The sequence below is a fragment of the Microcaecilia unicolor genome, chromosome 12, assembly GCF_901765095.1.
Source record: "Microcaecilia unicolor chromosome 12, aMicUni1.1, whole genome shotgun sequence".
In the NCBI taxonomy this organism is placed as follows: domain Eukaryota; kingdom Metazoa; phylum Chordata; class Amphibia; order Gymnophiona; family Siphonopidae; genus Microcaecilia; species Microcaecilia unicolor.
In genome coordinates this window covers 18603831-18621339 of record NC_044042.1, presented here as the reverse complement: position 1 = coordinate 18621339, position 17509 = coordinate 18603831, and the positions used below count along the sequence as shown (strand labels likewise).

General features: G+C 42.4%; 1 protein-coding gene across 1 annotated transcript in view; it reads left to right on the top strand.

Annotated features, from left to right (window-relative positions):
* STK38 (serine/threonine kinase 38) overlaps positions 1 to 5532 on the top strand; it is a 33123-nt gene extending 27591 nt beyond the window's left edge. Inside the window, exons 12-13 of the mRNA XM_030221834.1 lie at positions 1425 to 1519; positions 2610 to 5532. Of these exons, the coding sequence (XP_030077694.1) occupies positions 1425 to 1519; positions 2610 to 2740 (226 nt within the window). The 3' untranslated portion in view covers positions 2741 to 5532. The remainder of the gene's footprint in view (positions 1 to 1424; positions 1520 to 2609) is intronic.
* Positions 5533 to 17509: the final 11977 nt, after the last annotated feature.

Genomic DNA, 17509 nt, shown 5'->3' with positions numbered 1-17509 from the left:
TGTACAGTCAGGCAGTGGGTTGAAAAATACAGCTCCTGGCGATAGGAGGTCCTGCTGAGATTTCGGACCAAGGAGAGTTCGTTCTCCTGGGACAGGACGTTTCATTGTCCCCTCCATCGCGTTATCCTCCACCGCAGCTGGCAGAACCCGATGATAGGGGCGGAACCAAACATCGCGAGAGCGTGGAAAGGTCTGCACAGATGAGGACGGCTGTCGGGGTTTCTGCCGAGAGCGTTGGCGCTACAGGGACTTCTGATTTGAAGAACCCTGGAAAGAGAGCAACTGCGGTGGTTACGCTAGAAGCGATTTGGGAGACTTTGCAGACTGACGACATCGACTGGAAAAATCGAAGGTTTAGTGAGTAATGTTCAGGAACTAACTTTGTCATTTGCTTCAATGAAAACTGAGTTAACTGAAAAAATTAATTTCTTGACTACAGAAAATACAAAATTGAAGGAAACATCATTAAAGTTGATAAAAGATACTTCTATGATACATAATAGGCTGGAGTATTTTGAAAATTATAACAGAAGATTGAACCTTCGTTTGTTGAACTTTCCATGTACCCCAGTCTATACTCCTATCGAGATCTTCAAAAGATATTTGATTGAACATTTAAAATTTTCTTCAGAATCAATACCACCATTAAATAAAATATATTTTCTTCCTATAAAAAAGAGTAATGAAACACAACCACAAGGAGACCTAAATGTATCGACATTGCTAGAATCATCTTTAACAGCTACAACGGAGAGGCGAACATTATTAGTTTCATTTGTATTTCAACAGGATTTGGATTTGGTCAAGAAATTGGCTTTAAGACATTTGCAAACCCCCTTTTATGGAGAGATTTGGGTTTTCCCAGACGTAACAAAACAAACACAGATTAGGAGAAAAGAATTTCTCCTATTAAGACCTGATACTATAGCGCTGGGTGCGACTTTTTTAATTTAAACTACCCATGCAAATGTAATATAAAATATCTTGGTGTAAAATATGTATTTTTGTATCCTGAGCATTTGAAACAATTTATAGCACAGAAAAAAGTAATTTAATTCCGGTCTGTGCCGCACAGTATGAGCAGAACCTGAATGGGTAACAATTGAAATTGGTATATGGATAATAGTTAAGCCTTTCTTAAGAATAATATGTAAGCATCTTATCTCCTAACGTTAATGGCTCTTAGCCCTCCAGTATGGTGGTCTAATACAAGTCAATATAAAATGTTACGATGTAATTTTTCTTTTTTCGTTAGAATTTGAAAAGTATTTCTTGACTGTTTTTCTCTTAAACAAGTTGTAATGCTTGTGAATTAATGAAAAATGATAAATAAAAGATTAAAAAAAAAATACAGCTCCTACTTGTGTCTTTTCATAACCTTGGACTTGTGGAACTGCCTATAAAGATGATTTCTCTTTTTACAGGGAAAGACCGGCTGCAATTTGCATTGGAATAAAGAGTATAGATGACACATCTAATTTTGATGACTTTCCGGAGTCTGATATCTTGAAGCCACTCGGTAAGTCCATTTTTTTTTTTAGTACAGGGAGACTTATGCAGAAGCCTGTCTTGGAGGGCTTAAAGTTGACCCATCGTGCTGTCAGAGTTGAATGAATTGTTGCAGAGCTGATGCCCACCTTTCTTGTAGTGGGTTTCTTGCATTTTGCCTTATGTAAAGATATAATGTATTAGTAATAAGCTGAAAAATTGCACCAGCTCTGTTGGGGAAACTGGGTTTGTTGATGCAGTTAAGATTAGGATCTAAAAGCTATTTAGGGTGAAAATAACCAGAAATAATTTGAGCTCCATGTGAACAATGCTGCCCAGCTGTACAGCAGTTTTACTTTCCATGTTCTCTTGAAATGAATATACAGAGGAGGTGCCAGCAGCTTGAAGCAGTAAGATCACAGTTCAGTATTGGCTTTCAGAGGGAAGGAAGCTTTTTTTTTTTTTTTTTTTCCTTTCCTTTCAATAGATCTGGATGAAGTAAGTAAAAAAAAAAAAAAAAAAATACTCTTTCTCTCACATTTAATTTCAATCACCTTCCTAGCCAGCCGCCCCCCCCCCCCCCCCCCCCCCCACGCGCACACAAAAGCGAGTAAGTTCTGCATACATCCTCCTGCTGGTTATATAGCACCGTGGTCCTCGAGAAAGAAATTCTGTTATTGCAAAGTGGCAAACAGGCCTACTTAAGTTGTCCTTTTTGTCATATTTATTTATTAGATTTATAAACCTCTTTGTTGGCTATTAGTCTGTTATTACACATTGCTTTATATACAGCCATTAATGTCCAAAGGCAAAGCATAGCAGTGTGGAGAATCTGCCATAAGCAGATTAACATATTCACATCAAAAGTCATGGACAACAGCGTGGAAGCTTCTCAAAGGCTGTGAATGTCCCGAGCTTCCTTGAAACTTATATTGACCTTTTCAGAACAGTGTAGTTGATATACTGCAGTCCTCTGTGCTCTTGGTTAGGATGTGTCAGAGCTAGCTGTGGGAATGCTGATCTGTCTTCATATGACCGCTCTCATCTAGTCAGGAGCCAGGCAGTGATATAAAAGTGTAGTAGCAACATTTCTGAATGGATTTTTCTTTCCTTCTTACTAGTGGCCATGAGTAACCATCCAGAGACAGACTACAAGAACAAGGACTGGGTTTTCATCAACTACACCTACAAGCGCTTTGAGGGTCTGACCGCTCGTGGAGCTATACCTTCCTATATGAAGTCTGGGAAGTGAACACCTCACTCTGGGACTGCTGCGTAACCTTCTCTGTACTGCCTGTGCCTTTGAAACTTTGCTCTCTAGAGCATCTGACATTTAATGCCGTCTGGCAGGACAGTATTTTTTTTTTTCTCATCTGATTATGATCTATTCACCTTGCTACTGTGGCTGCCATCTTAAAGGCTATGGAGAAACTCTCAGCCGTATCTGATACGTGCAGCTGTGTTGCCTTTGTTCCCCCTCTTCTCCCTGCCATTGGAGCATGACCTTAACATCGCTCCACAGGTAACGTTCTGTTACAAGTTGAATGCAGTGAGATGACTCCAGTGAATGGACCGGACATTCCTGCTGGTGTCTGAAACCACACAGCCTATGCACTGTGGGTACTGACTACTACAGAGCACTTTGTTACATCAGGATTCACTCTGCATTCTCCAGGACACAAGGCTTCCATGAAGAAAGAGAGAGAACCCCCCCCCAAATCTTCCCATTTCCACCACCAAATGTTTTTTTGTTTTTTTTTTTTGAAGCCCTGTTGAGCATAGGGCTTTGCATTATCATGTCAACAGGGATAGTGCCTGCTAAAAGAAATAATTGGGGAATGGCATGAATTTTGGGGTGCGGAATCTCACGTTGAGAGAGGAGCACTTTAATATGATGAGTAGGGCCTCAGAATCAGAAGATAAGGTAACTATATTGTACCCAGTACATGCGGATATAGCTGGCTGTATATGGCTCAGGTTATAACTGCCGGCAAGGACCTGGGAAAAGTCATCCTTAGCCCCTGCACCTCCACTGTGCCTTTCGTGCTTGGAGGCAGCCAGTCTTATTTTCTGGGCAAGTGCCGATGGACTAATCACTGTTCTGCAAAGCGAGTTTGAGGCTTACAAAAATGTCCAGTGATATATACCAAAGAGCGTACCTTCCAGCAAACGACCTTTAAACTGGTTAAAGAGGATTTATTTTCACTTTAATATCGAGTCCTAATTGCCTCGTGGATTTGGGGGGGAGGGGAAGTAGAGGGAGAAGAGATTCTACAGAACACGCAAGTATGCGCAGATCTCTCGGTCGGTCGTTTGCTTTAGGCATAGAGACTGCTGCCTGTGTAGCCAATCCTTGGGTTTGAAACTTGAAAGCATCATGTTGCCTTTGCTCAGTTTCTTTCTAACACCCCATTGCTGTAGCAGAATCAAAGGTAAAAGCTTGCTCCCTTGCACAGAGGTGTTAAAGCAATAAATGGGGAAGGGTAGGAGCTGTGTAGTCTTCATCTTCATTAAATGACAGGTTTCCTGATTGGTCCTCCATGGTGGGAGCCCTAAACTATTCATATTTTCTTTTCAGGTTGGTAGTTGAAAGTTGTGGCTCCCTTTTCATTTTTGTCTCGACATAGTCACCATATTTTGTAAGGATATGACATCATCCTGGCTTTTCTGAGCTGCAGCAGAAAACATTGTTTAACAGGCATTCGCTATAAGGAACAGTACGATGACACTGTTAGACTACTTGGCCTCAGTATGAGAAAAATGTTCTTAGCTAGTGTAGTAGAAGCTACTCCTGTAAACAGCAGAGACTGTGAAAGCCCCCTAATGGGATGCACCTGTGATGCTTGTGGATACCCAGACCCCTACCATTTATCTAGATAGGTTATGTAATGTGAGAAGTGCTGTCTTTATTCCTCTGTCTGTTCTTGGTACCATCCTCTCTCTCTGCTCGTTAAATCTACCTCCTGTCTTCAGGGGGCGCCTCTTGTATTAATTTGCATGAGACACGGGCCAAGTAAGGCTTGTCTGTAGAAGTATCGGTGACCAGCAAATAATTCCACCTCATGTGTGACAAACTCCATGTAGCTTGTCCAGAAAGAACCGTTTTGAAAGGTGCCTCGTCCTTGGGTTTACCCATTGAGTCACTGTTACAGAGCTCTTGTTTTAATGGGTCAAACTGTGGGAACTGTTTTTCGTGAACTCGGACAAATAACGTTATCGTTATGCAAAAATAATTGTGTAGATTAATACAGATAAACACTTTCCTTTCTTGCTGCAAGGCCCTGTCTCATTTGTCTACCATACAAGATCCTCTGTGCTTATCCAGTGCTGCCTTAGCATTAGAGCTGTGCTTCAGCTCAAAAATACGGCTTTCTTTAAAAGAGGGCAACTAGTGTATTGAACCAGGGTGCTAAATCTTTAAAATTTTCTCTTTGCATTAAGAATTAAATGATCTTAGTTTTTGGCATTGTCCTGACCCAGTGCACTGTTTATCATTCAGAGAGGCGTGCAGTCTGATGGTGTCTTTCACCCTAGTGCCATTTTCTTGAGTAGCACCGAAATTATGTATAGAATTGGCCACACCTGGAAGATTTAGTTCTGCTGCTGGAGTGGCCGTACGTGGGTCAGAATTTTGGGACAGCCGGTTCAGTTTTACATTGACTTGTGTAGTGTTGTTACTATGTGAATCCTGGATGTTCAGAAACCAGGCTAGTGATGCTGGAGGATTTATATGTTAAGCAAGAGGAGAAAATGTAATTTTGCACAATTGCTTTAAAACTTTTAAGTTCTAACGTATGTAAGACGTTCTGTGAGCAGCTTGCTGTCGGTGTCTCTTTGTAAAATGGCCAATATAAATAACCAAAGAATGGAAGTGATTGGGGGTGGGGTGGGGAGGGGGAGGGCGGCTTGTTTGAGAAGACAGAAGAACTTGTGTTTGGAAGCAGAGAGTATGTATACTTGTAGCTCATGATTTGCTGTGAAGAATAAGATCTGTATAATTCATTCTTATAAGCCTTTGTTCTTTTTAATACATTTGTGAAACCATACTTGTTTCCTTGCATTCTGCCTGTTCGTTGTGTAGAAATCAAGATTTTACCTGGAGTCCACCATGCTGCTTTTCTTTACTTCACTTTCACTACCTTGTTGCCTGATTTAAAGGAACAGTTTAGCTGTGCTGGGGTTTACTCTTACCATCTTTCGCTAAGAGTGATGACCCTTTTCACCTTACATTTTGGGGGACTGAGAGAATAGCATAGACCTTGTTGGGAGGGGCACCAGAATGTGAAGTTAAATAACTGAAGTCGTAAGCATTTAACCAATATTGTGGAAGAGCTGCAGCTCCTGTAGAAGATGAGAAGATGGTTATCTGATTTTAAGGTACAGGCCTATACTCCTGCTGTGATTGTTTCTTCTGTTTCTAAGAGGGATGCACATTACTGTGTTGTGGGATGTTGTTCTCACAGGTGTCGCTAGTTTCTGCTTGTTTTTTTTGTGGTCACAGCATTGAAAAGAGATCAAAATTGTTTTTCAATCAATCCTGCAGCAAGTCATAGAAGTATTTTACTTTGCTTGTTTTTCGTAGTCAAAGGAGGAATATTTGACTTTTGGGGGATTGTTCTCATCTACCCTCCTTCCTCCCTTTTTTCATTTGTATAAAAACCGCTTCAAGTCGTGTTCAATTGAAAGTCTTGGATGAGAAGGAAGTGCTGTGGCAGTCAGTACTTGAAGGCTGCTGTTGGGTACTGAAAATATCAAATGGCTCAACTCAAAAAAAAAAAACAAAACAAACAACCCTCCTAATTTTCAGTGGTAAAACAGTTCAATAGAACAAACATAACCAGGAAAATGTATTAACTAAAGTGATATGTCATAATGATAAGAGGAGCACCCTCAGCGTTTTAAACACCCATGTGGTAGTCACTTAAAACCACTAACAGGTGCAAGATAGAACCTCATTCATTGGGTTGCTCACTCAGGAGAGAGCAGTCCTTTCTTTGCGACTATGGAGTGAAACAACCAACGGAGCCCTTAATGTCTGATTCTATCCACACGGCTCATAAGTAACAAGTTTTTTGCACTTTATTTAATATATATGCTGGCTAAGTTGGTTTATTGGCGTGCATTTGTTTGATTAGATTGTAAGCTCTTTGAGCAGGAACTGTCTTTCTATGTTTGTGCAGCGCTGCGTATGCCTTGTAGCGCTATAGAAATGCTAAATAATTAGTAGTAGTGATTAATAAGGGATATTATTGCACTAAGCACAAAATAGCACATGGCACAGAAATATCATCATATGGAGTGAACGACCCAATGAATGAAGTGCTATAGTCCACCCATTAGTGGTCTTGATTGACTGCCACGTGAGTGTTAAACTCTGAGGGGGCTCCTCTTATTATATTACTAGCCGTTAAGCCCGTAAAAACGAGCGAGTATTGCAGCCCTCCTCTCTCCCCTGGCCTCACCCCGTCCACCGATCTTCCCTCCCCATATCCAGCGACCCTCCTCTGTGCCCTGCTCTCACCCCAAGTCCAGCAGCCATGGCCTCTCCCCCCTGCCCTCCCCCCATGTCCAGCTACCCTCATCGCCGCCGCTCCTTCCCCCCTCTGCGCCGGGCCCCCTGCACTGACAGCGCCTCTCACCACCTGCATCAAAAGGACATAATTCAAAGTGCCACAATTCAAAATGAAATCAGTGTCCAAAGATTCATCAGTTAAAGAAATCCCAGCACTTATGTTAACTCCCCATGGGGATCTCCGTTTCGTCAAAGACTTCCTCAGGGGATATTGTATATTAAGCTGTATTTCAGAACGTGGTAGAGTGAAATTTTTACTAAACAAAATTTCCCTTAAATAATAGACTTGCTTCTTGGAGTAATAAAATTTTCTATCTGATAATTCAGCCAGTGGTGATCAGTGGGTTGTTTTTTTTTTTTTTTGTTGTTGGCTGCCCCTGGCTTTATTCCCAGATACCACAGAAAGTCAAAACCACTCCAAAAGGTTCCAATCAAGAAAACACAAAAGAAGTGGGAAAGACCAAACACATGATCCAGGAAAAGAGGACTTTGGCAAGCCTTCATCAGGGGTCCTCAACAAACACAAATGGATACAAATCAGTAATAAATCACATATAAATGAATAAAAACAATATACATTTTTTTTACCATTTGTATTTACTGATTGCTTTATATATGATTTTTGTAACTGATTTTGTTTGTTTCATCATGTTTCCCGCTCCTTTTGTGCTTCTCTTTATTCCCAGGTACTGGCATTAAATATCTAGGCATTTGTGGCCGGCTAGTACTTATGTGGTTAAGTGCAATATTCAGCATGGAACTTCATAAAGATAGGACTGCTTTTTATGCAGCTCAGAGCTGAATATTGCACTTAACCACATAAGGCTGGCTCCACCCCTGGATTATTCACAGACTAGCCAGTTTTGGCTTAGGTGCTAAACTTGGAGATTTAGCAGCATTAACCAGTTAAGTGCTGCTGAATAGTCACAGTTCACCCTGGACAAGCGATTTAAACAGCTAGGAACATCTCCTGGCTATTTAAATCGCTTCAGTATCGGCCAGTTTATGTTTTAAAATTCTTTAACTTGTTGAGAGAATATTTAGTTGGAGGAGTATTATGAATGATCTCGTACAAAATGTGAACTAACTCATTCCTGCAAAGTATAATTTTCCTGGTGGTTCTATAGCCATTGTGAACCGACTGGATTCAGTGAGCATCAGGTAACATAGTAACCAGCCTTACTTGGGAAAACAAATGCTTCCCTCTCTTTCTTCCATGGGATTTACAAGGGTCTTCAAAGAACTTTAGAAAACTAATGAATAAATAATAATGCATTTACAAGAAAACTAGTCGACCGTGTGGTCCTGGAGAAAACAGGATACGTTGCAGTTTATGCAAAATCTTTGTGTTCAAGTTTTGAAATATCTAAAGACGAAGAAGTATCTGAGCAGGCTGCACCTTCTGAAGAAAGGAATGCAGGTGTCCTTGACAGACCAGGTACTAGAGCATTTCTTTATGCCCGTCCAGTACAAGGTAGCAGTCTGCTGAGTCCAAGAGATTACTGGCTGCCATGAGTACCAGTGAAGGATACAGAGGGTACAGCTTCCTACAGTGTAGGTAGCTTTTGTGTCAGACCTGGACCTAGCCCATCAAAGGCTTGATACTTGTCTTAAGCAAAAGTCCAGTCTATGTAGATTCTGTACCAATGTGAATGTTTTTCAGCCCCCACTCCTTTAATGCAGCTTTTGCAACATCTTGATTCTCAATGTACTGGAAGAAATGGTTTAGTTTGCTGCTATGAACATAGTAGATGATGGCAGAAAAAGACCTGCATGGTCCATCCAGTCTGCCCAACAAGATAAACTCATATGAAGAACTTCATACAGAAGAAGCAAGGTCCGTGTAAAACACAGAAAGATGGTTGAGTTAGTGTGAGGTTTGCAGTATAGCAGAACTATCTTAACAGTTGACAGGAAGGGGAGGGGCTTAGGAATTGGATGTCAGTCTCGGGACTTCTACTGAAGGCTCAACGACCCCTCTCTACTAATGACCTTGTGCTGGGTCCCCCTATCTTCCTCTGCCCTCGTGGGGGAGGAAAATTTTTAAAGTTTTCTCCAAGTGTAAAGGTTGTTTTACACACAGAAAAGGGATTTTGTATAATTGTGTGACCCCCTATGTTGTAAGAAATGTTGGGTTGACATTCAAAAAGGTTGAACTGGGCACGAGAGGCTCCTGCCCAGTTAAACCTCGCTGAGCTGGCCAGCCCCCCTGATACTCAACAGCACTGGCCATTCTCTAACCCATTCCTTGGGGTACACCTAGTCCCAGTGGGTTTTCAGGATATCCACAATGAATATTTTGTGAATTAAATTTGCATGCAATTGAGGCAGTGCATGCATATCTATCTTGGGCATATTCATTGTGGATATTCTGAAAACCCAATGGGACTAGCTGTGCCCTGCGGACTGGGTTGTGAATGGCTGCTCTAACCAGTTAGGTTAGGGGCAGTCTGGGGAGCAGAGCTTGGGCAGAGCCAGCACTTAGTCCAGTGGTTCCCAATCTTGGTCCTGGAGGCACCTCAGCCACTCAGGTTATCCACAATGAATATTCACTGCCTCCACTGCATGCATTCATTGTAGATATCCTGAAAACCTGACTGGCTCCAGGTTGTGCCTCCAGGACCAGGTTTGGGACCCACTGACTTAGCCAGTTAGCAGCAATATTCAATCTGCTGATCAGCTAAGCAAGCATATAAAGTTAGGATGGCAAAAAAGGTCTGATTAGCAGTTGGTGCCTGATTAACTTCTAGGTAAGCCTATGTGCCTGGATATACAATGCAATGCCAGGCATTGAACATCTGGGCTTATTTCAGCCCATTGCTGGGAGTGGCTTGCAAACTGCTTACTGCCTTGAGCTGAATAATACCCACTATGCACAAAGGAAGTGCACACCTGCTTTTTATGCACTCTGGCGTAAATTCTAGAAGTAGCGTCTGAAAATCAGTGCTGAAACTTTAACACGCTTAGCACAATTCTAGAGTATGTGTCCTTTATAGAATCACGCTTAGGCATAAACTGCGCCTGGCTGTACACGTCTGCAATTAGGCCTTCTATGAGTAGGCTTAAATGCCGACGCCTACCGTTCAATGCAGTATGGCCACATTTTATTTATTTATTTGCTGCACTTGTATCCCACATTTTCCCACCTATTTGCAGGCTCAGTGTGGCTTACAAAATGTTACAACGACATATACATATTAAAGAATAAGAATTTCAGAACATAGATACAGATAGATGCATAAGAATATCATAGCAATCATATTAACGGAATAATAATTTACAATTGTTACAAATAAGAGTGCATAAGTAAATCTTGTAGCATTGGAAGTGGATCAATAGAGAAACATAGCATGATGACATCAGGACAAGATGTAATATTTAGTCATGAGGATGTAATTGAAATGAATAAATTAGGAGGGTTCCATAATAGTTGTATTGGAATAATTTGGGAGTCAGATCGTTATGGGGAATCTTTTTTGTATATTCTATATCAATGCGCATAACATTTTGGAATGCCCCTATCCACGCCCTCAAATATGTACAGGTGTTACAGTTTATGTATAAATCCTAATTATTGCTGGTAATTGGTTATTGCCCAATTATCAGAACTGATTGGCTGGTTACTCAATTAAGTTATGCATGTAACTCTTAGTGCTGTATATAGAATCTGGCCCTCTGTGCATAGATGTTCCACAGTTGTGATTTGAGCAATGTGGAGGTGGATTTGCAATGCACAAAGTCTGCTTGTGGATGGAAAAGTGTACACCTGTCTTGGAAGCGATGTAAAGCTGTGCTCGATGGGCTTGGTTCTGGGATGCCTATATTGCCTTTATAAAGGAAGGTGGTCTTTTACTAAGGCATGCTTACGTTTTTAGCGCATGCTAAAAATAGGCATGTGCTAAATGTTGAGAAGCCAATGTTTTCCTATGGCCGTCTTTAACATTTAGATTGCGCCTATTTTTAGCGTGTGCTAAAAACGTAAATGTGTCTTAGTAACATACATAGTAGATGACGGCAGAAAAAGACCTGCACGGTCCATCTAGTCTGCCCAACAAGATAAACTCATATGTGCCACTTCTTGTGTATACCTTACCTTGATTTGTATCTGCCATTTTAAGGACACAGACCGTAGAAGTCTTGCCCAGAACTAGCCCCACCACCCAAACACCAGCCCCGCCTCCCACTCTCGGCTAAGCTTCTGAGGATCCATTCCTTCTGCACAGGATTCCTTTATGTTTAACCCACGCATGCTTGAATTCCGTTACCGTTTTCATCTCCACCACCTCCCGTGGGAGGGCATTCCAAGTATCTACCACTATCTCCGTGAAAAAATACTTCCTGACATTTTTCTTGAGTCTGCCCCCCTTCACTCTCATATCATGTCCTCTCGTTCTACCGCCCTGCCATCTCCGGAAAAGGTTCGTTTGCAGATTAATACCTTTCAAATATTTGAACGTCTGTATCATATCACCCCTGTTCCTCTTTTCCTCCAGGGTATACATGTTCAGGTCCGCAAGTCTCTCCTCATACGTCTTGTAACGCAAATTCCGTACCATTCTCGTAGCTTTTCTTTGCACCGCTTCCAATATTTTTTTACATCCTTAGTAAGGTACGGCCTGCAGAACTGAACACAATACAACGTGTCTTAGTAAAAGACCCCCCTAAGCTTATAATAGGTTTCTTTTTGGACTTCTCATCTAGGTGGCTTGATTAAAAATATATATATTGTTCCCAAACTGTTCAGTTTTCCCTTACAGCAAATAAAGCCGCAGTGCCGTATCAGTGTTGCTGGAGGTGATAGAAGGAGCCATAGGAGCCAAATTTTCAAAATTATTGGGGGTGCTAAGCCCAATGGAAATAACCCCTCTCTGGACACATACAAGGAATTTTCTCAATATTGGGGATGCTCAAGCACCCACAGAGTCGGCTCCTATGGAAGGAGCGCTTGCCAGGCACCATAATGTTAACTTATAAATGTTTAGGTGCTTGGCATTGCCATTCCTACCTCTGAAAGACACTGGAATTGTTTACAGGCAAGGGAAAATCATTTCGCTCGTCATCGCACACTCACAGTGCTTCAGTTTAATTATTTACAAATGGCAGCTTAGTTGTGACTTAATTACTTTGGCAGGAAATTAAATGTGTATTCAACTTCTTTTAGGCCAAAGACGAAAGCCACTGTAGCTTCAGTTTGTTTTATTTTTTTTAATCTTCTTTGTACAGGATGGCAGGTTCTGTCTGCTTCTTTGTACTAAGAAAGCACAAAGGCAGACGGTCTGCAAACTCCAAGATGGAAAACGAACAGAGCAGATCGTTTAACAGGCAAAAAATGATTTATTAATGGAAAACAAATTGCACAATATGTATACACACAAACAGCCCGACACAGGCCGTGTTTCAGGGGCTATAAAACAATAATAATATAATGAATTAAAAAATAACGAATATATTGTTTGTACTACATATTATACAGCTGATTTCAAATGGTATTAAAACATATAACAATATGTAAACACATCATACACAGATATTTGTGTATGATGTGTTTACATATTGTTATATGTTTTGATACCATTTGAAATCAGCTGTATATATGTAGTACAAACAATATATTCGTTATTTTTTAATTCATTATATTATTATTGTTTTATAGCCCCTGAAGCAGCCCTGTTGGGCGAAACACGGCCTGTGTCGGGCTGTTTGTGTGTATACATATTGTGCAATTTGTTTTCCATTAATAAATCATTTTTTGCCTGTTAAACGATCTGCTTCTTTGTACTTCCAGCCTAGGCCATTTTTTTGTGTTCTCCTTTCTTTATATCCTCCTTTTCAACATACCTAATCTGGTCATCGCAGTGATGGTGCTGGGCTTGGGTGTCACGTGCCATCACTTTTCTGTATTGTCCTAGACACCTTCTGGGGCCCTGAATCTGACCACACATAACATAGTAGATGACGGCAGAAAAAGACCTGCACGGTCCATCCAGTCTGCCCAAGAAATGTGCCACTTTTTTTGTGTATACCTTACCTTGATTTGTACCTGTCTTTTTCAGGGCACAGACCGTACAAGTCTGCCCAGCACTATCGCCGCCTCCCACCATCGGCTCTGGCACAGACCGTGTAAAGTTATACCTGTTAACTTCTAAAAGGCCAGGGTAAACCAGGCACACCCCCTCCCCCAATAAGTGCAACCTGGACAAAACCCTTCGATACATTCAAAGGTCTGGATTTTGTGCAGGCTGTCATTCCTGGTACTGGCCCAAATGAACAATTATCTAAAGGTGCTGTATCCTGTCCAGGTGCCTTGTAATATTTAAGGATTTAAGGAAAATAATGGAGGGAGGAGAATAAATGCAGGTACTGGTAGGCAGGAGTCCATGTGGGTGGGTGACCAATTTCTGGAACAGGTCGGTCAATCCAGCAGTCTGGTTGGTTTTGTTTTTTTTTTACCTGATATTGTTCTGTCATATCTTATGTTTCAATCATTTTTATTAAAGTTCACACAATCAGCTGTTACATTTCACATTGCATAATTGTTTCCACAATTACTGTTGACATACCATCATATTTGTATTTTATCTTTTTACTCCCCTCCCCCTCCCCATTCCTTATTCCCCTTTCCTCCCCCAAAGTCATATCTTATAATAAGAGACTGAACAGGGTAGTAACTTCTGGATCTCGAACTGACCATCCCTAGTGCCTGTCCCAGATTCTCCCCCTTCCCCTCCCCCCCCCCCATCCAACTCGCTTGGATGTAAAGCCAAAGTAACAACAATGTTATTGTAACAAAGTACCATTGACACAAATTTGGCTGTAGCTTTGTTTATTAAAGATAACAATGATAACCATAGGAATAATCATTTTCAACACAAAAACTCCTGGTCACCTGATCCTCCTGCTAGCCAGCTCATTAGAGCCTTAAAATAATTGCTCATCTCCCCCCCCCCCCCCCCCCCACCCCCAATGAACTAAAACCCCATAGCTTGGGTGTCCACCCTCTGTGGCAAAACCACTCACCCAATCACAGATCTCCTTCCCTGACTAATCCCCCCCTGCCCCTCCCCCATTTCACACGGAAGGGCGTGGGAGGGTGGGAAAGTCAAAGGAACAGGACAGGAAAACTGCTGCAGGAGCTTTTCTTGATAGCCTGTCTCTTGTTACTAAACAGCAGCACTATGATTTCAAATGAAGAGTCTCCAGTTATGGAAGAGGACCCCCCCCCCCCCCGCCCCAAGATGTGGTTCCACCTGGATCTGGAAGCAGCTGAAAATGGCCCCTTCTTCCTTTGGGCCCCCAGCACTCCAGGGGATGTTCAGGCAGAATTTACACCACCAGCACCGCAGGGGCTGTTAGGGCTGTATTTATTATATAGTATATCTCTACATCACAAAATTGCTGAATCGTGTTGTCAGAGGATGTGGTAACAGCGATTAGTGCATCTGGGTTTTAAAAAAGGTTTGGACAAGTTCCTGGAGGAAAAGGCCCTATGGGGAAGCTGCTACTTGCCCTAGGATTGGTAGCATGGAATGTTGCTATTATTTGAGTTTCTGCCAGGTACTTGTGACCTGGGTTGGCCACTGTAGGAAACAGGATACTGGGCTAGATGGACCATTGGTCTGACCCGGTATGGCTGTTCTTATGTTCTCTTACGCTGCCAAAAGGAAATGTCTGTGTGAGCTCAGCTCTGTCTCACAGATGTTTATACCTAGGCTGGATTTTTTTTTATTTGCACAGTTTCGCATTTTGCAGAATACGAAGCTGACATCAACAGAAGGAAGCCAAGGTGTTTCAGGGCTGTAATTTTGAAATTCATTCTAAAGGAAGCCTAGTAACTAAAAGTTCTACAAAATGTTGATGTGAATATTAAGATCAGTCGTGGATCACATTTGGCATGAATCTGCTTACACAAATGTCATTTAGTACTGTCTATGTTCCGATCCAAGACAGATACATAAATATTGCTGCTTCTTGCAATAATTTATATTCATATATAAACAACCAGCTCTCATGCTCCAGACAGAAGTTCCAACAGTCTTCTGCTGAGAAAAATAGAAATGCACTAAGAGGCTGAATTAAGCATGAGCTGGGAACAGGGCCAGCCCAACCATTAGGCTAGGGTACCCATTGATACCCAATATTCTTGCATCATTCATAAGCATTCATCAGCCATTTACTTAAAAAAACAGAAAAATCCAAAAGGAATGCTTTCATTCACTTGCCTCCTGCTTGGGTATATTGCTTCTGAATCTCTTAAAGGGGGGGGGAGGGGAGGGGAGGGTGCTAGTGCTGGAGTGAAGGGAAGCCCAGTTTTTAAAGTAATTAAAAAGCTCAGAAAGAAAGGAGAAAATATTTCTTCACTGAACGTGTAATTAAACTCTGGAATTCATTGCCAGAGAATGTGGTAAAAGCAAGTCATTTAACCCTCCGTTGCCTCAGATACAAAAACTGAGATTGTGAGCCCTTTGGGGACAGTGAGAGTACCTGTTCATAACCTGATGGTTAAGCAGAATGTAATGTAATTGAATTAAATTAAAGAAAATCATGACCAGGGCCTGATTCCCAACAAAGCATCAGTCTTGTACTCTTCTAACACAGACTTCCTGTCAGGGGCAGGGCTGGCAAGAGACTGGGCTGGGCCCGGGGCAAGGCTGCCCCCCCCCCCCCGAGGTCATCGTCGTCGTTGCCACCGCCCCCTCTCCACCCATCCTCCATCCACCACTGGGCCGGGCCCCCCTCAATTCAAATCATAGCGCCTCACCTCGACCTCGCGCAAGTTATGTCAGACGAGGGCGGGACACAGGGAGGGAAGGCCCGAAGGGAGGCGATCTGCAGATTGCCGCTGCTGCACTTCTTTCACGCGGAGCGAGGTCGAGGTGAGGCGCTATGATTTGAATTCAGGGGGGCCTGGCCCAGTGGTGGATGGAGGGGACTGCGGTGCCGGTCCCCCCTTGGAGGCCCGGGCCTGGGGAATTTTGTCCCCCCTGCCCCCCTTCTCGGCGGCCCTGGTCACGGGAGGGGGGGGATATGCAGATCTGTACTGGAAGACCTACTACCATGCTGAGAGCAGCAGTAAATAGATGCTGTCTTACTGGGTGGAAGCCCCCCCCCCCCCCCCACACACACACATTCTGCTGACCCAGGTGGCTGTGTAGTTCACTTACTGGCAGGGCCAGCCTTGATGACGACAGAAAAAGATGACTGACCTATTATCCAGTGTGTTCATTATTCCTATCCACATTACAAGGATACATGCCAGCTGCCAGCCATAATGACTATTTATAGGATATTGCTAACTTATCTAGGGGACTTTAATGCACTACAGCTGATAAGAATGAAACTTCTTAAGTCTATATAAGAAATACAGCAGCTAGGGTAGGCAATGCTCTAAGAACCTCCCCTAAAGTTCTAAGAACACTGTACTGGCACCATAAATTGACATTCAAACTAATCAGCATTTCAGACTAGCTTCATATCTTCTCTACAATACTAAATAATCCATTAGACAATTAAAAAAAAGGCTTCAGCTAAATAAAAAATCATTAAAGATGTCACTTCCCACCCAGTAAATTCCCCTCCCAGACATTACCTTTGCACCTTCAACCAGACCTACACCCCTTTAGCTGCAGCTCCAAACTCACACACTGCCGCTGACCCAAGCTTTTACCTATTACCCGACCCGCCTCTTCTAACTCAACTTCCTGTTGACAGGACAAGAAAAAAACCCGGATACAAACCGCCGCTTTAAAACAAAGAACTGTTGCCCCGTCTTTAGCCGTTTTCAAGTCCAAACTCAAAACCCACCTCTTTACCACTGCTTTTGACTCCTAACTCACTTGCACTGTCCTTTATCCTCACCTCTTTATTCCCTTACCCTTAATTGTTCTATCTGTTTACCTGTCTTATCTAGATTGTAAGCTCTTTGAGCAGGGACTGACTTTTGTGTATGGTGTACAGCACTGCGTATGCCTTGTAGCGCTATAGAAGTGATAAGTAGTAGTAGTAATGTAGAAGCCTGCCCTTGCAGATCAGCAACGCGGCCGCGCAAGCTTCTGTTTCTGTGAGTCTGACGTCCTGCACCAGACTCACAGAAACAGAAGCCTGCGCGGCCGCATTGCTGATCTGCAAGGGCAGGCTTCTACATGGAATGTTGGTAGTGGAGGAGTAGCCTAGTGGTTAGTGCAGTGGAAAATGGAATGTTGTTACTATTTGAGATTCTGGAATGTTGCTTTTACTTGAGATTCTACATGGAATGTTGCTTTTATTTGAGATTCTACATGGAATGTTGCTATTCCATTAGCAACATTCCATATTTAGATTGTGCGCTCTTTGAGCAGGGACTGTCTTTTGTGTATGGTGTACAGCGCTGCGTATGCCTTGTAGCGCTATAGAAATGTTAAGTAGTAGTAGTAGGGCAGTCTAATCTCTTGTTCCTTCTTCCTTTCCATGCTA